At 46.2% G+C, this 21,938-nt stretch overlaps 1 protein-coding gene across 2 annotated transcripts in view; it reads left to right on the forward strand.

Annotated features, from left to right (window-relative positions):
- MYO1E (myosin IE) overlaps positions 1-21,938 on the forward strand; it is a 206,054-nt gene that overhangs the window by 43,091 nt on the left and 141,025 nt on the right. The window contains exon 2 of one of the 2 annotated variants that reach the window (XM_037151034.2): positions 13,979-14,204. The exons of the other annotated variant lie outside the window; for it this stretch is intronic. Coding sequence (XP_037006929.1) covers positions 14,187-14,204 — 18 coding nt within the window. The 5' untranslated portion in view covers positions 13,979-14,186. The remainder of the gene's footprint in view (positions 1-13,978; positions 14,205-21,938) is intronic. 2 annotated transcript variants of the gene reach the window in all.

The following is a 21,938-nucleotide window of genomic DNA, read 5'->3' on the forward strand; positions in this document are numbered from 1 at the left end:
GACTCTTTATGGAGTTGGAAACATCATTCAGTCAGAAGAGTAACATGGAGAGGTGACCAGTGGAAGGAAGAGGCAGCGAGGATCCTCGAGACAAAGATAACTATCTCAGTGTTCCTATCTTGCAGCCTGTCCTTGTCCAGAAAGCTCTCCGCCAGTTTCCGACGGTGTTCTTGAGCACTCTCCAGTGAGTAAGGACTCATTGCCTCAGAAGGGAGCCTGTTTATTTTTGAACAGCTAAACATATTAGAAATGTCAGAGCAATTAGGTAGCTTTTAGGTTTTTTTCCCTTAAATTTATATAATCCACTTATTTTCTTTTGAAATTAGAATAAATACAGGTTACCACAGAAACCTCCTGTTTGAGCTAAAATTTATTTTTTATGACATTTATCAATTCACGGTGATTCTGCTTCTCCAGAATCACCTAGCCACGTGGGCCAGGCTTTGTCAACCATTGTCTCCTGTCTCCTCCGAGACACAGGCAATGTCCAGTTTCTATAGGACACAAAACAGACCTAAACAGACCTGCAGTTTACTCACGGTGTGGTCTTGGATAACTTACTCATTTTCTTCATCTTTAAAATAGGGAAAATAAAGACTTTTGTGAAAACTAAATTAGTTGATCTCATAGAGTTTTATTAGAATTAAAGTAGTTGGTGCATGTAATGCCCTTAGTACAATGTCAGGCAAATAATAAGTGCTTAATAAATGTTAGTATTCTTAGTCACTGTTTAGGTAGGCTTTTTTTTTTATTATTCTCTGCCTCCCAAACTCAAGTAAAATAAAAATGTCTCAATCCCCTTTAACTTCCTAATTTCTACGAATGGCACCATAACTGTTCCAGGCTCATAATTTTAAAATTCTGGTATTGTTTATTTTTTCCTCCAACCTTTCCCCTGATTTAAATGTCCAGTCAAGTATCAAAATTTCCACCCACCCCTTCCACTAGTTCTCACGGCCACTCGTTTTGACAGTTATAAAAATCTGTACCTGGTTTTCTTGCCTCAGCATTTCTAGGACAGAATGGTGGGGGAAATAGTCACTTTTTTTAGATATGTGTATTCATTTTTAGAGAGGGGAATGGAAGAAGAAAGAGAGGGAGAGAATCAATTGGCTGTCTCTCACAGGTCCGCAACTGGGGGCCAGGCCCGCAACCCAGGCATGTGCCCTGGCTGGGAATCGAACCAGCAACCTTTCAGTTCACATGCCAGAGACTGGCACTCAGTGCTCCGAGCCACACCAGCCAGGACAGAAAAGCAGTCACTTTAACAGTAGCCTCATTTGGGTTCAAATTCTGATTGTACCACATATAGGAGTAAGTAGCGAGTTATTGAACCATTTTAGGCTTAGTTCCAATATTGGTAAATGGGGATCTATCTTTTTCAAAGTGACTGTTGGATAATGGAGCAGGATTTTGAGATCATACCTGGAGAGATCCAGGTGCTCCAGAGGCACTCACTAAATGCCAGTTACTGCCCCCCTTCCGTCCTGTTCATTCTGCTTGGTGACTGCATGAATTCCTGAAATCACTGCTCTAGTTACGTGGTACCTTGCTTTAAAGTGCCCTGGGACCTCCTGTTTCCTATTAAGGTGTGTCTTGGGTTTTCTGGCCTGCGTGTAATAAGGGACAAAGGTTCTAGAGCCAGGCCAAATGTGGTTCCATACTGGCTCCATGACTTACAAATAACCATGGACAAGCTTTATAGCCTCTCTTCCTCAGTTTCCTCATTTACAGAATGGTAGTGATAATAATAGTACCCACCTTAGAGTGTCAGGCGCATGTGATAACCAGCACTATGGAAACTCCTCTTAGAGTGTTCTCATTGTCCCACGTCCTCCCCAACGTCACACCACCTTTTTTTCCCTACCACTTCTGTCATTATTGTTCTTTAGAAGTCCTAGGCTCCCAGAGAGCATGAGTCTCTTCTCCCAAATCTGTTCCTCATCTACCTCCCCTTCGTATACAGGGTTTGCTGCTTTGGTGAGTAGGAGCTCCTCCGCCTGTGCCCAGGCTTCCCAACCAGCATGGGACGGGTACCAAAACCCAGCACCGCCCCTCTGAAAGCAGACTGTGTAGTCATTCTGAGGTGGGCATGCTGTGTTTAGGGATATGAAACCCGTAAGTGGTCGTCTTGTGTGCGCCACTAGCCATCTTTATGGAGGTCTCTGTTGCTTTTCTCTCCCCAAATTATTTCCTCTGCTAGTTTACCTTGGTGATTGTGAGTTTAGAGTTTGCCCCTAAGAGTCTTGCTTCATGTTTCATGTCAAATTAAAGTCTCTCAGCCCCTTGTTTCAGCTTTCTTTGGGGAGGAGAGAGGGGCATGGCTTACCTTCCGTGACTCTGACCATACTCTTTGAGTTGCTTGTTGACCTGTCTCATTGCCTCAATGGACAGTAAGCTCTGTGAGGGCAGGCAAAGTACAATACCTGTCTTGTTCATATCTATCTCCCAACTCATAGCAAAGTGTCTGGCACATGCTAGACACTCTGTAGATATATATTGGGTGGGTGGGTGGGTGGATGGGTGGGAGGGTGGATGGATGGGTGGATAGATGGAGCAGCGTGGGAAAGCATAATGCCTATTTCGGCATCTCCACATTGCAAAACACCAGGTGTACTTTCTTCTCTGCCCAGGGAGGAAACTAGTGGCAGCAAGAATACAACTAATTCAGTGCTTCAGAATACTCTTGGGACACTGAATTGTTGTTGTCTTTTTGGGGTCTCTGCTGCTGAGAAGGCTGTGGGAACTTGGTTATTAGCATTTATCAGTGATATCTAGTAATATCAACTTTTACAGGTCATTGGACTGAATTCAAATTTTACTTCCCCAGTATAGTTTTGATTTTTAGTATGCACTTTTTTTTTTTTTTTGCTTTTTGTATATCTTCCTTATATAGCACAGTGCTTTCCTAGAAATAGGAAAAAAAGCGTTGCCGGTGAACCCAGAAGACCTCACATAAATCCCCTGTGAAGTCTGCTGCGGAAAGCTGGGAAGCCAGTTTCGAATTCATACGTGATGAAACGGACTTCGTTATTGACAGACCAATTTATATTGGCAGGAGGGAAGTGGGGAGGACAAATGTGGAAAAGCAGATGTGATCATTTGGTCTTAAGATCAGAATTCTTTCTGGATTTTACTCTTTTCCATTTCCTTTTATTTTTTTTTTCTCTCCTCTCTATAACACTGCTGGAAAGAGAGTGCTACCCACCAATTTCTTTGGCAGACTGGGGTGTAAGTTAATTAGCATTTTGGCCTCCAGTCCGGAGAGCAGACCCTGCTCTCTTTGTAATGGGTGCCATCAAGGAAGCTTTTCAAAGCAGAGGGAAAAAATGGCACCCACTTTGCTGTCAAAGATTTTTATGAGGGTCAAGTAGCTTTGGCAGGAACTACAGCCGGAATGACTTGGCTGCCAGAAAGAATGCCAAAGCCCTTGTGACAGGTTAGGTTTCCCATAAACCTGAATTCACTGAATACTTCAGATGGTGAGAGATTGTCGCACTCTGGCCCAAGAATTTCTTGCACTGTATATTTGTGTGTGTGTGTGTGTGTGTGTGTGTGTGTAGGTTTGGTGGTTTGACAGCTGCCCTCTCCTCACTCACTGCCCTGCTGTTTTTTCCCCTTCTCAGAATTATCGTGAGCCAAATCACCCTAGTGCTTGCTGGCCCACTATGCATCAACACACAAAATATTCTTTGGCGTCTGCGAAGTGTTCCAAAAATGTGTCTAAGTAACTGATGAGACGTGGCTTATTTGTCCTAGGAAAGACTGATTTAATGTTCAAGTTCCACGCTGTGTGAGTTTTTACGCCAAGCCCCAAACTAATATTAACGTTACTCTCGATCTTGATGTGCTCACTGGTTTTGTCATGTTTATCAGCAGCAGCAGTAGCACCGGAGCGTTATTTCCAAAGACAGAGGGTTCAAGGGGGTTAAGGTGATGTGTGAGCTCACTCAGTCTTCCTAACAGCTCGATGAAGTATCAATTATTACCCACATTTTACAAACCAGGAAACTAAGGCACAGAGAGATTAATATTTAACTTGTCAAATATTTTTGGGGGGGAGGTCAGGACTAGACCTATTCTAAGGTCCCTTTGAAGCCTAGAGATTCAGATTCTTATGTGGATGGAGATGGCACTCACATGGGACCAAAGATGTAGAGAAGGAGGGAGAGGGGGTGGGGGTGGGGGTAGGGGTGTGGAGTAGTTAAGGCCTTTAGGAGAATTGTATACTTGAAACTATATAATTTTATTCACCAATGTCACCCCAATAGAGTCAATAAATAATTAAAAAATTAAAGTAAAACTCAATCCAATTAAAAAAAAACGTTTGGGGTGCATGTAACACCCTGGGATACCTCACAGCTCCCGAGGCAAAGGGGGGAGGAGCTAGTAGCTTCCGGAAGTTCAGGTCGAGGAGACTCTGGATCTTCTCTCCAGACCACAGGCTACAAACTGGTGACTCCAGGCTCCATGAGGTCTGGAGATGTATTTATTTGGCCCACACACTTAAAAGATTTTGAGCCAGCATTTAAAGATCAGAAGATTTCACAGGAAAATCCATATTTTCACTCCTCTAGAAAAATCAGACCTGGCCACACTGAGTCTTTGCTTCCTGTGGTACCAGTTGGCTGAAGCTGCACAGTGGTTGCCCCTGCTTCATGCTCCTGCCCCTGCTCCTGGCAGCCCGGCTTCCCCGGTGCCTGAGTCAGTCCTTGATTATCTGCCTGACCCTGTGGGCACTTGCCTTGTAATCTCTTTGCTAGTGCAGGAATCCTCATTCTTGACGGGACATTTGGGGCCAGGTGACTCTTTGATGTCAGGGGTTGCCTTGTGTGTTGGAAGATGTTTAGCAGAGACCCAGGTTTCTCCCCCGTGGATGCCAGTGGTACCCTCTCATCAGTGTGACAAACCGAGATGAATCTAGATTTGCCAGACACCCCACCCAACCCCCACAGGAACCACAGGGATAGTGCAGTGAGCCTAGACCACCACCAACTCCGTCTCTGTGCCTCTGCTGTACGTTTCTGGGAATGAGAATCTCATTGGTCTGACTTGGGGGGTCTTCTTCTGTGGCCAGGTGGCATGGACCCTCCTGACTGCCACCTACTGTAGAAATGGAAGCGGGACAGGAAACCCAGTAGATATCCACCATAAGATGTTAGAAGGAGGGATGCAAAAGATAGAATGTGACCACCAAAGACAGAGACAAGAATGGGTCTCAGTAGTACAATGATCTTAACTTTCCAAATGAGGTTCTTTGTATCTGTTTCCTCATTTTGTCCTCCCCACCATTCTGTGAGATCAGTAAGGCAGATAGTTGCCTTTGTCGCTCAGTAGGTGAGGTAGCGGAGTATAGAGAAAAGTTGAAATTGCTGCCTGTGTGTACATAGCAACTAGTGAGAGGACTAGAACCCAGGCTTTCTGGAGCCTGTCCTGCCTCTCTGGTTACTGCTGCCACAGGATCCCTCTGTAACACACCACCCCACACACTCTGGGGAGACTGTGAGAAAAAAAAGCCATGACAGCCGTCATCAGCCTCGCCGGCCCCGAAAACAGGAGCGATGCAGTCATTCATGTTTGCAGAGCAGGTTTAGTTGGCACGAGGCCACCCTGTCTAACTCCTGCGCCCGTAGGTCTGGGTGGAGCCCAGCCATTATGGTCTCTCTTGGGTTTCGAATGCACAGGAACAATTAAGTCATTCTCATAATTTCATGTGGCACAGAAAGTCCCAAGCCAAAAATACCACCCTTGGTTCCTACTTTTAGACTTTCAGGGAACTTCCCCCTGTGTCTCTCCCTACAATTCACTATGATCCCTTCTACTTTTCTCTTGAATGCATTGGCCAGACGCGGAGTCCTAGTTTACTTAACGAGGAGCTGCAGACCCAACACAATTCAAAAGAAACCCGACCTTCCTTTGGCACAGAAGTGGTGAAAGTAGGCAAAGTCTGAGGTCCTCAAATACAGAAACTTAAAATACAAAGAGTGCCGATCTTATATCTGGCATGTGGAAATATGAGAACTGGCCACCAAATGATCAGAAAAAAAAGTGATGAGATGACAAAAAAGTAGTTGGATCTACACTCCTATTATTATTTCTGGGTCCTAAGTAACCACAGTGCAATCACTTTCTTTATCTTCAGTATATAGAATTTCTTGTCCCATAGGACTCTGATATCAGTCTGTGTTGCTGCCTTAAATAATTAATTTTTCTAGCTTTTTCTCAGATGTGTATTAACAGTTACTGCCTGGCAATCAGGTGGCTGATTTGGTCCCTGTGCACACACACCTCACGTGTGCACACACAGTGTCTCCGCATTGGTGCTGGCACATGTCACTGCTCTGCCATTGAAGCTGTATCTAGAACTAAATGAAATGAATTCTACTGAGAGGTGATTGAAAAGTTTCTTTTGCAGGAATAGGTATTACCCATAGAAACTTGTTTAAAGCATGTCTTCTCCCTAGAGCTGCGGTTCTCCAGAAACCTGCATCAGAATCACCTGGGGAGTTTGTGAAACAGGTCACTGCGCCCTGTCCCCAACACCCACGGCATCTCCTTCAGCAGGTCTGTGGTGGAGACTTGGCATTTGCATTGCCCCTGGAAAGGCCTCCTCTTCCTGTTGGTCAACTAGGTATTTGGCATCTCCAGGCCCAGCCTAAATAACTAAGTTCCCACTCCTCCACTGACCCTTTCTGCTTCGGTTCAGGTTGCTTCCCCTCCCTGAACTCTTCAAGCTTTTCAATTAAGACCTAGGATTGAGTCTGCTGCTTTGTACCATGTGCACATGGCATGTTAGTCCTTTCCCCAACCAGACTGAGTACGTTGATGAGTGAACTTGACATACCTCACCTCCAAGGTGGCAGGCAGTGAGCTTGTTGTGATACCCCTGCTGGCCAACTCACCTGTGTGATGTGCTCTTGGGGAGGGTCAGGAAGCCTTCACCACCTGTAATCGTAGCAGCTCACTTATGTAATTATGAAGGGAGGGTACCCAGGACCAAAGCAACAGGAGGTAGGGAGCGGACCAAAAAGACCTGTTAGGGTGCTAGTGCAGGGGAGAAGTAATGAGCCCTTAAGTAGTAAGTCAGTGGCCTTGAGAAGAGGGGGAGGGGGTGGAGTTGGGAAACAGGCCTCAGGTGGAACCAGTAGGATTGGATGTAGGGGAGGAAGGAGTTGAGGGTGATTCCTACTCTGTTGAAAAATGTGAGTGTGTATGTGTAAGTATATAATGTCTTTGTATGTATTATATATTTAACAAAGATAAACATGGCTTTCAGAGAGCCTTCTCTTTATCTCCCCCCAATTACGTAACTTGAATTATGCTTTATTGTGTTGGAAAGGGGAGTAATAAAGTAGAAATTAGATGGAAGGAAAGTGAGGAGCAATCTTGACAATAAAGATATTTTTAAAAGAAAAACGGAAAAAACCTACAATTTTGGGGCCACAACCTCCGAGTTCCTAAATGAGTTCCTCATTTAGGTTCCTCTAAATGAGAGTCTTGGTCTGAGGCACAGGTGGCAAACACAAGGCCCGTGGGCCGAATCTGGCCCGCCACCTTCTTTTATCTAGCCAGCACCTTACCGCGAGGCTGATGTGGCCCCGGTGAAAATGAGTTCGACCCCCCTGGTGTAAGGGAACGGCCACCAATAACCTGCTGCGTGAATTGCTGACGCAATCCGTGCCCCTGTAAGCGCATCCCTTCCGGCTGTCATGTGACCTGGGGCTGGGCTCCAGCTGACTTCCAGGGAGACTCAAACACCCTTGGTTAGCGAACCTAAACGACCAGGTCCCCGCGTTACCCCCACACTGTTCCCCACATTGCAGAAGCGTTCGCCCATTGGCTCCTTTTCACAACCCCGGGACAATGGGAAGTCTGACAGGTTAGAAGATGAGAATTCAAGTCTGGGGTTTTTTTGCTTGTTGTTGTTTTTTGGAGAGCAGGATCTTAACTTCTCAAAGCTTCATTTTTAATTAGTACGGGGCTGGTAACACCGTTCTTGCAGGATTATTGTGAGGATGAATACCAGTCACTGTGGGGAGAGTGCCTGGCTCAGAGTTGGTGCATAATTCGCACAGGGCGAGGAAAAGTAGGTTTGCAGTTGTTCGTAGGGACAAATAATGCAGTGATTCATACATAATAAACAAGAATATCTGTTTTGAGTACTCCCAACTGGAAGGCTACTTTTGCCGCCTCCCTCTGTTTCTTTGATCTTTCTCTTCCTTATTCCAGGTTTTCTGGCTCTTAGACTCTTTCTGCCATTCTCTCTCTCTGGAAATAAAGCATAAATAAAAATAAATATATATACAAACATATCGAATATGTATATATATTTTTATATAACTTGCTGTAGAGGGTTTGTCTTAAACACTTTATCATAAATTGCATACTTACCCAAAGGGCTAGATTAGAAGTGTCCTTGAAGGAATCCCTGAGGGAAGGTGAGGAGGAAGTGTCAGAATTGTAATTGGATTACTGTAGGTCAGCCTGAGAGACAGAATCTGCTCTTGCTCTCTCCCTTGCCCACACTGGCTGCTCCCAACTCCTGCTGCTGCTCTTCCGATAAGGAACGACTCTGCCGACCCCATCCTCCCAGGACCCAGGTGCTCCTGCAGCCTCTGGCAGACCTGGTTGGCTACCCCATGTCTCAAGTGCCACCCGAGACGCTGGAGAGGGGCCACTGCCCAGGTCTTCCCAGCAACTCCCCTGGGTGCCATCCACTTGGACTTGGTTTCACTCTGAAGTTAGAGAGCAGTGGCCTACATTTCCTGCTAAATAAAACTGGGGCAACGATCCTGTCAGGCCCGCCTCCTCGACCTTCCATTCCTGTGCTCGCTTTTGTTCCCTGGCCAGGAACGCCTTCCCAGTGCCCCCTCTACCTATTCACATCCTGTCCTCAAATCCCTGACCAGAAGTTTCGCTTCGGACTCCTTCCCTGCAGAAATGTGAGCCCTGGGTGCAAAGAGAACAGGCATGGGAAGGCTTACTGCCGTGTTTGTCGGAATGCAGAAACCGGGAAAACAGCCCACAGGGCCATTCAAGGGGTTGTTGGATAAACTGTGGCCTGAGCCAGTGACTCACCATCTCAGAACTTCTAGCTCCTGTCTGTGACCTGGAAATGGCTCGTGTGCAGCCTGACTGTAGACTGTGGGGTGGCGGTTATTACACGAAAGCACTTTGGTCAATTGCAAATACAAGGGGAATCAACAGGGAAAAAAATCCTTTGAGACCTTTTACAAATAAAGGCATTTTATATATTTAAACTCTTGGCACTCACAAATTTACCATTTGAGTTTTTGCCAACCTGTGGAACGGTACCTTAGCAACTTGCAGTTTGGCTGAGGTATATATTTTTGTCCATCCGAGAACATGAATATCTCACATAGCATGAGAAGTGAATACAAGAATAGGTAGAGGTTAAAATGAGATTACATTATAGAGTCTTTGAAGGCTCATTAAAACAGACATTTGCGCAGTGTTTTTTATGCCCCTATTATGGGGCTGTGGCCAATGGGGAAAGAGTGAGACAAAAATGGTAAAAATTGAAGGTGTGCTATATAATTAGATAAACATTACATACACTCATAACCCAAATAGTGTGCATAGCCAGATACAACAGTGTTATAAACAGATTTCTCCCTGTGTTGTGCATGGCTGAGAAGAGGGGAGGACTCAAATGCAAAGCAAAGGGATTCGAGTAGGGATAGATTTGTGTAAGCTTGGTGCCATAAAACAACTCCAGGAAGTACATTTAATTTTATCCCATTTAAATGGGAAAATTTCCACGTGGTACGTTTACTTCTCTCCCACTTGGCATTCTGGCTGTAGGCAGTGCAGGGCTGGCGGAGCGCTGTACCTGCCTGGCTTGCAGGCTGCTTCCCATTTTCTGCTCTGCCACCCCCAAGGTGTGGCCCTGGCCCTGGCCCTTCTGGGCCCAGCAGCGCTCTGGCTACCACCTGCCAATTCTGAGCAAGGGAGGGGTAAGTGGGACCACGCCCCTCTCTCTCTAGATGATAGTCCACGAACAGGCACACACCCCTTACGTCACCCCACACCTAGCTGCCCAAGAATCCAGGAATGGATTCTTTATCGGGAATGGATTCTTTATTCTGAGTAGCCCTGTGCCCCAGGACAAGCTGGAGATTGTATCACTGAGGGAGAGGAAGTACAGACACTGGGGCACAGCTCCCAGGCCCCGTCACAGTTCAGCCTACCGCGGGCCAGGGAGCCAGCCAGCTGATCATTCAGACAGGAGGAAACCAGAACAGAGGAAGGGACAAGCTCCTGCAAGACAACTGTGACTCAAAGCTTATCACATCTGTTAGGGCGTTCTCGGGATTGTTCACCTGACTGTGTTTGGGATTTCACCAAGTAAAGGTTTCACTGAAATTAAGTTATACGGAATGATCTTCCTGACTTTCTGTTAGATATGAAAGCTGCTCAGAGGCAGTCGTTGGGGAAAGAAAAAAGCAAGCCCTGACGTCCTCTGGTCTGACCGAGCTGGGCCTCAGCGTTGTGGGAAGCCGGCCTGGCACTCACAGCCGGGCCACGTTGTCCTCCTGTTAGACATGAGCATGCTCGCCTGACACCAGCTTCGGACCAGGTCCCTCCGAAACCCTGGTCTAGGGAGACCATGCAAGGTCGCTGCATAGTTTCGTCTAAGCAGACAAAAACGAGGTTCTTGTACAAGCCACAGAAAGGCCCCGCAGACATCCTCTCACCCGGCGAACAGGGGTGACCGCTGCTGCTCTACCACTTTATGGCTCTCTCTCTGCTGCTCAGCTCTCCCTGCAGACACAGTTACTGAAACGGCCCATCGCAGAACAACCCACTCGCGGATACCACCCACCCTCAAGCCAACCTGTTTCCTTCGACTTCCCCCAAATCCACCCAACCAAAGCTCAGATCCTGTGATAGGTCTGCTACCCTCTTACCGTGGAGGACACACAGTTTCCCAGGAACCCAACTTGTGCAAGTACAGGTGTGTTCCTTGTGGTCTTCAGCTGGAAGACCTCGACATGGTGTGTGTGTCGTGTATCCACGGGGCCCTACACATTCAGAAAAACTGGGTTCATTTACAAGAGACCCCACTGCCGCCTTGGGCCAGTTCCTTAACCTCTAAACCAGGGCTGAACCCCTAAACTCATTTTCACTGGGGGCCACATCAGCCTCGCGGTTGCCTTCAAAGGGCCAAATGTAATGTTAGGACTGTATAAATGTAACAGCTCCTTAACTAGGGCCAAGGAGCTTGGCAGAAACAAGGTGGGGGGCTAGATTCGGCTCACGGGCCTTGTGTTTGCCACTCGTGCTCTAAAAGGTTTGGTTTCCTGATCTATAAACCAAGGAGGGTTAAGACCAACTTCAGAACATTGTGGAGATTAAATGAAAGAATACGTGCGAGAGTGCTTTTTAAAACTGCAAAGCACAATATGAATCTAAGGCATCTGATTTTGACTGTGACAGGGAAATAAATGACACTCTATTTTTCTAAGGTTTGAGCTCAGATCAATGAATACCTCAAGTTACAGTTTCATCTCCATCAGCAAGTAACTTTTCCTTTATAGTTCCCCTTACCTGTGCTTCGAAAGGAACTGTGAACCAAGATCCCGATCCTTTGAGTAGTTCTACCTAAACTGGGGTAGTTTCAGTAGAGCCTTCTTGGAAAGAAAGTTATTCCGGAAAGAAGACACAACCTCATTTGAATGGAGAAAAAAAAAGGCAAAAGTCACGTTATGAGTTATTTTGTGTCATACCTCGTCCGACGACAGCCCTGTGTCCTAACAGCCTCTGAAAAACTTGCAGCAGAACCGAGAAGTGTCAAGGAAACTCCACAACCAAGACATAGTTCAGCTCCAGTTACTTCCCGGTGTCAGTATCACTCAGGTGTGTGAAGGGATAGAAAGGGACTGTACCTGAAGAGGACTAAGTGGAGTGAGAATCCCACTCTGCCTTTTGCTTTATATGTGACCTTGACCAAGTGCCTGACCATCACTTTCCTCATTTGGAAAATGGAACTAGAGATGCTTGCCTTGTAATGACTACTTCAGTCATCTCTCCAACAGGATAGTGCCTGTGAAAACTCTTTTTTTTTTTAAAAAAAAGGTTTAATTTATTTATTTGTAGAGAGGGGAAAGAAGGGAGAAAGGGAGAGAATGTGTGGGAGAAACATTGAATGGTTGCCTCTCTCACACCGCCAGGCGCGGACCGGACACACAACCCAGGCATGTGCTCTCACTGGGAATCCAACCTGTGACCTTTCAGTTCACGGGCTGGGCTCAATCCATTGAGCCACACCAGCCAGGGTGTATGTGAAAACTCTTCATTGTGAAATGCCATATAGTCAGGAAAGGAACCATTATATTCTTAGTATTATTTTACTCGGAGGGTGTCCCACGTGGCTTGTTCAGTATAATCTTTTGAGCACCAACTTTGGGCCAAGCGCAAACTGGACACTGAGAACTCAGAGTAGAAGACATAGATTTCCCTGTCCGCATGCCACTCAGGGTCAAGTCCAAGAATTGGTTGTAATTATGTCTAATTAAGGTCAGGGCAGCACGTCAAACCCAACGATCGAGTTGGGCCCCAGGAGGTACTGCACGTTTTTCTTAATGTTGCTGTGAGTTTGGCGCTGACACTGTTCGCGGATGAGGACCAAGTGGCCTTCCACGGCTGCCGTGGTCACCCAGCTAAGATGGTCTGACTTCTAAGCACTGGCCTTCTCCACCCCAGCACACCGCCCATCCCTTACCAGCATTCTTTCATAGCATGTTGCCATATCGACGACAGGTTAATTTCTGTTGATTGTAGGGAAATTATATTTTGGGCTGCTTGTCTCTCTAGACATTTAGGAAAGTGCCTTAGTTATTTGGACATGTCCCCAAATCTTACGTTAGTAGCTAACCGATCTCCTCATTGCCGTGCTGGGTTCTGTTAGCATCAAGGCGCAGTTTCTAACCATTTCTTGCTTCACCTTGTGCCACATCAGACGCTCATCCTGCCTGGATCCCATCCTCTCTCATCACCTCCAACAGAGAGGGTTTACTTCTGCCAGGTGGTGAACAACTTCACCTTTATTTAGGTGTTCTTCTTGCCATTTTGGGGCAACAGATGTGAGGGTGGGGATGGTAACTTCTATCCCAACCGGTGTGAGGGCATACATTTATAAATAGTGTCCCTGATTCTCTGTCGACATTATCAATTCATCTATAGGGCACCATAAGGTTTACAAAGGACTTTCCTGTTCTTTATCTCACTGGTCCCCCACTAACAACCCTGAGAGGTTGGAAACGGGGCATTTAAGTAAACCCTCCAGGCCACCCAGCCAGTAACCGGCAGAAGAAATTTGAGTCTGCACTTCGGGCTCCAGTCCTGGGCCTCTGCTCTCTGCCAGGTCACGGCACGACCTGGGCTTCGCGATGTTAAACTGGGCTCCAGTACTGAGAGTGGCCGTTACTCCCAGCGTCCAAGAAGATCTTCTCAATTATAAACTGCGGCCTCTGGCCTTAGCCCCTGAGGCATTGCTGAGGATCCAAGTGCTTTCCCAGGACGCAGGCTCCGGCTGACAGGTCTGTTTGTGAGGCTGCAAGTGCGGCACAGAAGGAGGCTGGCTCTCAGGAGCGCAGCCCACTGGGGTGGGATTGCCACGGAGGGAGGACATTTCTGAGGAAAGAAGGGGACTCTGGTGACTACTAGTTTCTGTAGTGTCAATGGGAATTTTATCTATTGTAAAGTGCTTAGATGTAAATACACATTCTCATTTGGAGTCCACGTTTTGCTCCGGAGAGGATGCTTTGTGGATTGTGGGTATATTTACTAATGTAGGTCATTAACGAAGAAGGCATTTTAAACAAATCCTGAGGATTCGTAGGCTGTCACTGCTAAAACATTTTTTTAAAGTATAAACTAAGCCTGATCAAAGAGTTTGTTATTTCTATTACTCTTGTTAGAACTATAATTTTATCATTCGGATGGTCTCTTACAGCTAGGCTACAATCCCTTCCAGAAAGCCTACCAAAATTCTTCATAACCACACCTCCAACCGAAGAGGGTCGTTTTTGGAATGTCTCTCTAAATTCGAACCCTGAAAGAGTTCTCCCTAGAAGGCCGTGACAGGTCTCTTGGCCCCTTACCAGCTGACTGTCTTCGACAGTGTTCCTTTGCATCATGTGACCCACTTCCAGGCTTCAACAATGGTGGCAGCAGCAGAGGTAGATTCCCTCCCTCCCAGGATGTAGTCTGAGCGTGCGGGGGTGCGTGGGGAGGGCGGGCAGCTGAGCGTGGTGGTGGGGATGGGCCAGTGGAGCCTGTTGCCAACAAGACATGGGAAGTGGGACGGCCTTCCGCGTGGACCGAGTGGGCAGAGCTTTGGGGACCGGTTGGGAGGAGCTGCCCTGGATTTACACCTAGAAGAGATTCACGAGGACCCCAAACCCGGGCACTTAACACCCAACACTTTACCTGGTGATGAATTATAGAGCAGCCCACTGGTCTGTAAACAGTTGCTCAAATGCCCTTTCGGTTTCCCAGTGGCAATAAAGTCCGGTCAAGATCTTACATTACATTAAAGATTTAGGGATTCCAGTCAGGACATTGAAAACCTCTCGCCAGGTGGGAGATGGTGTCACTTTCCTCACAATAAATTTCTGAGTCTCGCAGCTGGGCCTGGAGATTTTTAAAAAAGCAGTATTTGAGGTGGGGAAAAATTTGTTTTAGGGAAAAAACCTGATCAACTTAATTTAAATAGAGTGAATGATGATTAGAGCTGATCGTTGTCTGCCAGAGCTTGGGCTGCTGTTTCTAAAATGAAATTAATGACAGAGTTTTTAAAATGAGGTCATTCGGGTTAGAATTCAGCGGTCCATGAAGATCAAGGATTTGTGCGAACTCATCTTCTCGGCTTACCTGGCAGCCAGGGGTAACATTTCACATCTCAGTGTGAACAGTAGCGTGTTCTTTGTCTTGGTAGTCACCAGCCCATTCAGCACTTTCGTAAATGAAGGAGTGGAATCTTATGTCATCAAAATTCATTCTTCACGCTGAAACTACAACTGTAGACTTAAGTGTTTAATTTGTAAACCTTCGTATCTTAAAAAAAAAAAAATCGACCTGTCCCAGGGCCTGGCACAGCACCTCACACAGGTTTTGTTGATCGGGTAAAGGCCTGGATCAGTGAGCGAGTGGCTATGTGGGAAACCCAGGCTGTGGCTCAGCAAAAGGACCGCAGCAGCGCGGCTGTTATTAAGAGAATGCCATCCCGGAAATTGCTATTCCTGGTGCCAGTTCCTATTTGTGTTTATGGATCACTGGGAATTTCGGAGGACGCTGCCCGTACTTTCTGCCTCATTACCGAGCCAGAAGGGGGAACATCGATCTCTAATGGCAGCTTTTTCCCTAAAAAGTGTAAAACGTTTACTTTCCCAGTGTTGTTTCAGCGGTAGTATTGACATCACAGAGCCACACGGACCTTTCCAGAGCGCGCTCCCGCTCCAGGCCGGTGACACGCGTGGCTGTCATGCGGACGGGGCCGGGGCGTTGCTGGTCTCCAGATGGCCCGCCCGCCTCCATGCCTGTCACACCTGGGCCGCAGAGGCACTTGGGGCTTCTCTCCACAGCTTCGTCCCAGCCTCTCTGGTTGTGGGAGTGGCCACGTGCTGCTGGTTCTTGTCTAATAAAGTCCTCTGAGGGAACACTTCCACACGATAACTTTTAGCAGAAAGAAAATGTGCGATGACTCTCCCGAGAGGAACAAGCGTGGCTGGGATCCGAGGTCGGACACGGAGGTGTTCCCTCTCTGGGGCTCACGATCGGTGTTGGCAAAGTATTTGTACTGACTGGTTGAACTCATCTTTTCACTCACATTGTTCTTAACCCCCAACCCACTTAGCCCCATTTGGCTTCAGCTCTCTGGCCCCCAAACCCTTCCACCATATCCACCCTGTAAGCAGACACTCATTGAAGTAGCTAAAGAAGGGATAAAGAATGGGACTGGGGCCTGAGGGTGAGGCTCAGAGGCACCCTGCTGGAGGGAACCCGAGATAAACATCCCACACATGATAGCTTTGCTTATGGACAGGCCTGATCTCCTGGTCTGCCTGCCTCTTCGCATGGTGCTGTCTGGGCCATTAAGAATCGCCTTGACTCATACTTCTGGTTTTGAGTTCAGCTTCTAGGAATGCATTATTTCACGCCTTCTGGAGGTGGAACTAGGTGTCACGTGAGCGGCACAGCCACCCAGCAACCTCAGACTCTCCGGAACCCGCAGGTGTGATGAAAGCAGGTACCATGTCTCTGAGAGGCTCACATAGACACAGCCTGTGTCTGAAACACTCGGCTTCTGAGAGTAATGCATTCCTCCCAAACGCCCAATAACTGGGTCTTAGATTTTAATTCTATCAAAGTTGACTGTCATAGAGTTTGATGAGGAATGAGATATTTACCTAGTCTCAAAGTATTCCCCCACAAATTGCTTAGCACTTAAAACAGGGGGAAAAAACCCCAGAAATGACTCTGGAGAAATGGGGTAGTACTTAACCAAGTGATAAAGATGAATATCACCCATAAACATCATGTACCTCCAAGCATGATAGATACCTTGAGAAGAACACAAAATTACTTGACTAAAATTCTAGCCAAGAAATGCAAAAGCTGAATCTAATTATGAGGAAACATCAGACAAACCCAAACTGAGGAAAATTCTATAAAAAAAAACTAGCCCAAATTTTTTAAAATGTCAACATCATAAAAGCTAAAGAGTTGTTAGAAATGAAAAGAGACTAAAGAAATATGAAAACTAAGTGCAGTACGTGACCCTGCGCTAGGAAAAAATCTTGTGGAAGGACATTGTTGGGGTAATTAATGAAATTGGAACGTTGACTTGGATACAAAGTATCAGTGTTACATTTTTCTGAAGTTGTTTGCTCTGCTTATATAAGAAAAGTCTCTTCTTAGGAAATACACATTAAAATACTAAGTAATAAAAAGACAAAATGTTACATGTTGGTAACAAATATAAGAATTCTTTGTATACGCCAATTTTTTGTAACTTTTCTGAGACGTTGAAGTTATTTCAAAATGAAAGGGTTGAAAGGTTATCCTACGATCAAAACCCAAATGAACAAAACCCTCAGTTGTCTCTCTGCCCCAGAGTGGGTCAGCAGTCAGCTAGATGAAAGGCCTGGAAAGGGGTGTCTGTCCCTTCTCTGCCCCTCACCCTCACTCCTGAATCAAGTCAACCCCGGGCCGTTGGGGAGGGTTCCTGCGGAGACACCCACCAGCGGGTCCCCACTCTATTTCAAGGGCAGTCGACCAGGGAACTGCTCGGCTGCTCTCTCTGTCTCCACCCCACAGAGCCAAGAATTCTCAGTAACAGTAATGGTGGCCGCAAATTGATGTCAGTAGGAAAACAGATCTGTTTTGGGTTGTGCTGTTGCACATAATGCGATGAGTGGACTGAAAAGAATGTACCCCAGTGAAAAGATGGACTGTGAACTCCGGGTCTGGTTCTGAAAATCCTTACGATGCCCAGCATAGAAAACAGGAAACATCAGTTAAAATGGGAAATCGCTGTGGGCTGAATTACTGTAATTCCTCATCTTACTTAGAAATTGGCATGGCCTAGGGCCTTCATCCACCGCCTGACGTCTCTGCTTTTCTCTGCCTTGATAATTTTGCCCTTTCTTTACTTTAGGGTGGTGCATCACCAAGCTGAGAGGCTTTTAGGCTGCAATTGCTACCTTTAAGTATGCTTAGAAATTGTGTTTTTAAAGAGCTGTTTGTTTTCGCCCTGTCTCTAGGTTAAAAGCAGTTTAGCTCTGTCTCTGGTTCTGGTTCCCTCCTCCTGCCCCCTCTTTATTCCTAAGTAGGCGAGATCCAGCACAGGGAGACTTGCACCCCAGCTTAATAATAACCCAGGAATAAGTGACATAGCCATTATGATGATAGGCAGTTAAACAAAGGAACATTTTCCAAAGCTGATGAGCCCAACAGGAAATTTGCTCTTCAGTCCTCTCCCATCTCTACTACTTCTCTGGGGTCCCCTAAAGTATCGGGGAAATTTCGCCAGTCTGTCCAAGCTACAAAATAGAGATAATTGTACCTGCTCCCTGCCTGCCTCTCCGAGTTTCTTGAGGACTCACATGGGATGATAAATAGCTCAGTAGGAAGCAATGTACAAATAAGAGGGTGTTACTTCTCTTACTGGATGGGGATCTGAGTAAGTAGTTGGGCCCTTTCCCTTTGGAAGGAAGACAGTCTTTCGGTGTGACCTGGGCTGCACTCTGATGGGGATTCCATTTTGGCTGCCTATTTCCTGTCTCCATTGCCAAGTACTCAGCCTTGCCCTCCTGGCCTGCTCTCAGCCACCTCTACTTTCCCTGCTTATCTAGTCTGTTTGTTTTCTGCCTCACCAAAGAGAAAGTAAGCTTGATGAAAGTTGGAGCCTTGTCTGTATGGTCTGCAAGTGTTACCCCAGTGCCTAGAACAGTGCTTGGCTCCTAGTAGGGACATAACTATTGGAATGAATGAACAAATGAAGGGATGAAATACTTTCTGTCCTGTTTTCTTCTCTCCCATTTGCTTTCTGTTCTGCACAGTCTCACTCATGCCTATGGCAACAACTTCTTAGTAGCCAGTGGAGGACTTCCAAGTTGATGTTCCTGCCCAATTTCTGGCTCCTGAGCTCCAGAGTGCCAGATCCAAACACCCGGCACCTATGTGGGAAAGATAAAGCTCAATAAAGATTCTGGAACCAGAATATTTGCTTCTCGGCTGTTGATAGGGGCAAATGATGTAACTTCTCTGTGCTAGGGTTTCCTCATCCTTAAAGTGGGGATTAAGAATAATACCAGCCATGTGGGTTTGCTAGGACAATTAAATGAATTAATACATGTAAGCAGCTTGATACACAGTGAGCCCTCAACAGAGTTAATTGAATAGGGATTTCATTCTAGTTTAGTGTTCCATTCGGTAAGTCAGGGTGATTGCCTTCTGCCTTTTTTTTTCGTGGTGGAATAAAGCAGCACTCTGCTGAATCCTGAACTATTTTCTCCCAATGAAGTGCAGGCTTACTCTTTGCCTGTGGCATTTGGACCATGAATATCCATGTCCCTGCTCAGCTCCAAAAAAAGTGGCTTTCCCAGCCCTGCAGACATGATGGTTGAAGCAGTTCGTGAGCTCTGAGGCCTTTCCTTGGCCCGCAAACTCCCATGTGCCCACCATCCACAAGCCGTAGGAGAAATACCCCGCCCCTTACCCGACCCCAACACACACCCAGTACAGGTTCACTTCTCAAGCTCTGGCTCTTAGAAATTCAGCCCCTTCTTTGGCTGTGTGAATGATTTAGGCAGCAGATAGTGGGGGACGTTCCAATAAGAAAAAGACCCCCTAAATGGGCAGGCCCATGCTCATTTTGCAGTCTTGTTTGTAACTATAGTAATGTCACAATCCAGTTGAGATTTTCATCACCGTGGTCAGGAAATTCATAGTGAAGGTTACTACAGCAACCTTAACTCTGCTCTGGAAAGCATATCCCTTACAATGGGCCCTTTCAGAGGCTGGCCCCCGAAGCCGGGCAGTGATTCAGTCTGTTCGAAACACAATGGGGCAAAACAGAATAGAAAGGAACTGTGCATTGTCTCGGGGCCTCCCGTTGCCATCTGTGCATTGCACACTGTGGTCCGTCCTTGGGCCCCACTCTCGTTTTGTCCTGCCGTGGTGTGCTTTCACTTTCACAACTCACATGCCTGCCAGTTGTGGCGCAGTCATGGGAGTTTAAATAGTAATCACTCCACAGCAGTGTACAGGAACACCTTTAAGAAAAGGTGGTGCAATTTTTGATTTGCAGACAAGGGAAACACCAGTTGGGTGGGTTTTAAAATATTCAAACCACTTTTCAAAACTGATAAACTGGCTTTGAAGCCTTGGAAAACAACCATGGGTTTTTTTTTTTTTAAATAGAGAACATTTTAGATGACAAAAATCAAACCAAATAAAATCACCCTTGCCTTTATTCATAGCTGCTCAAAACAAACCCACCCAGCGAACAAAATTTGCCCACTGATTGGAAAGGATTGGTTATGTTTTTTAAAACTAGAGGATGTGATATAGGCTTTTCAAAGTTGAATTTGGTAGCCATTTAGCATATGAACTGGAGTTCCGCCAAAAAAATGATGGTTTCATTACAATGGAAGTTGAAAGGAAACTTTTTCTTTAAATGTTTTTTCCCTTTAAGGCATTGATGGTATTTTAATTCACATGGCTTGCCCTACGATCAAACAACTTTTTGTTGTATATTTAGATCGAGAGTTGTTTTATTTCCTCTCCCTCTTTAATGTTTCCCGAATGTTTAATTTAAATCATTTGCCTTTTATCTTTCTCTGGATCTCAAGTGATTTCTCTCTTTTTTTAACCTTTGTTCTCCTCTTACTCCACTGAGTTAAAAAAAAATAAATAAATTGAAGTGAGGTTTTCTCCTAAGTGCAAAGCTAGCAGTTACGTCTGTACCTTAACCCGTACAAATGCTGTCAAACATATGGCAAAACCTTTTGCTTTTGATTCCAGTGAGCGCGTGGTCACTCCCAGGGATCTTGGGTGTTGGTTATTTGATCAGTAAGCTGTGCTGTGCTTTTGGCCCAACTCCCTGGAGAAGGAGGAGGAATGGCCAGAAAGGATATTAGACTGCTGGCGCTACTTTTCCTTATATTTTGGGTCTTGGGGCTTGGTCAGAAAGAGACTTTTGTGCACTTGGGAGCAGAGAGTAGTACAAACCCTTTCAGCATTTTTGCAACCAGAAACCATGCAGATGTTTTTGCAAATCCACTTGTGGCCTTGCTGGCAGTTTTTGAGCACAGCCCTTTTGGGGAGGTGGTGACATTGACATCTATATTCTATTCACTGTCCCCGCCAAAACAGAGCACACTGTTTCTCCATGACAGGGTAGGCACCGAGCTCTGTTCTACCTAACACAGAGCAGGTCCCAGTTTGGCTCACTTCCTCCCAGAAAGGGGTTTCTGTGATTACTGCACTGGGATCATTTGCGTGCCAGTTCTAGCCCCCTTGACTCTCATTCCTGTCCTTAGTACAAGGAAGACCACAGTTTACTACCCGCTCTTGACTTTACAGGGCTGAGCGTGCTGTGTGGTTTGACTTTGAAAGCTACGTAATAGGTTCCTTCAGTGGTTCCCAACTTGGGACTGTTTGGCGATTGATGTCGATTTTGCCTTTTTTGTCTAAGTAATAATTTCTGTGAAGATTTTATTTACATATTTTACTGATTATGCTATTATAATTTTCCCACTTTTTTCTCCCCTTTCTGCCCCTCCACCCTGGCCCCCCCCTCCACCAACAGGTGGTTCCCTGTATACTTTTCCTTATTTTACTTTGAATAGCTTTCACGTCTTTCTCTATTTCATGACCATACTAAACCATATCTGTGAGCATCCTGATTACCAGTGTTTCGAACTCTGCATTTGATAGGCTGGCTCACTCTTCATGGCTTAGTTCTGTTTTTGGAGCTTTGATCTGTTCTTTCATTTGGGCCACATTTTTGTTGTTGTTGTTTCCGCATGCCTGTTACGTTGTAAGGGGCGGAGCCTTAGGTATTCACCAGGGAGGGGCAGTCACGTCACTGTGTTGTGGCTGTGTAAGTGGGGGAGGGGTCTGAGGTAACAATGCCAGGTGCTTGGCTCTCACCCCACTTTTAGTAACTGGCAAGTTACTTCCACTGGACCCACAAGCAAATTGGGCCCTTCTGGTGCTGGTTCCCCTGTGGGTGGTTTTGTGTGCGTTCTAGGACCAGGTGGGTCTCTCCAGTAAACTCTCCTGTGAGGCTGAGAGTTTCGCCCACTGCCACAAGCCCCACAGATTTTTACAGCCAGAGGTTTTGAGGCTTTATTTCCCCAATGAACCCTTGGGTTGCATGGTCCGTGTTGCTCTCCAGTGGTTCA

This window comes from Artibeus jamaicensis, unplaced genomic scaffold (assembly GCF_021234435.1).
Source record: "Artibeus jamaicensis isolate MK-2021 breed Jamaican fruit bat unplaced genomic scaffold, CSHL_Jam_final contig_548, whole genome shotgun sequence".
Lineage (NCBI taxonomy): Eukaryota > Metazoa > Chordata > Mammalia > Chiroptera > Phyllostomidae > Artibeus > Artibeus jamaicensis.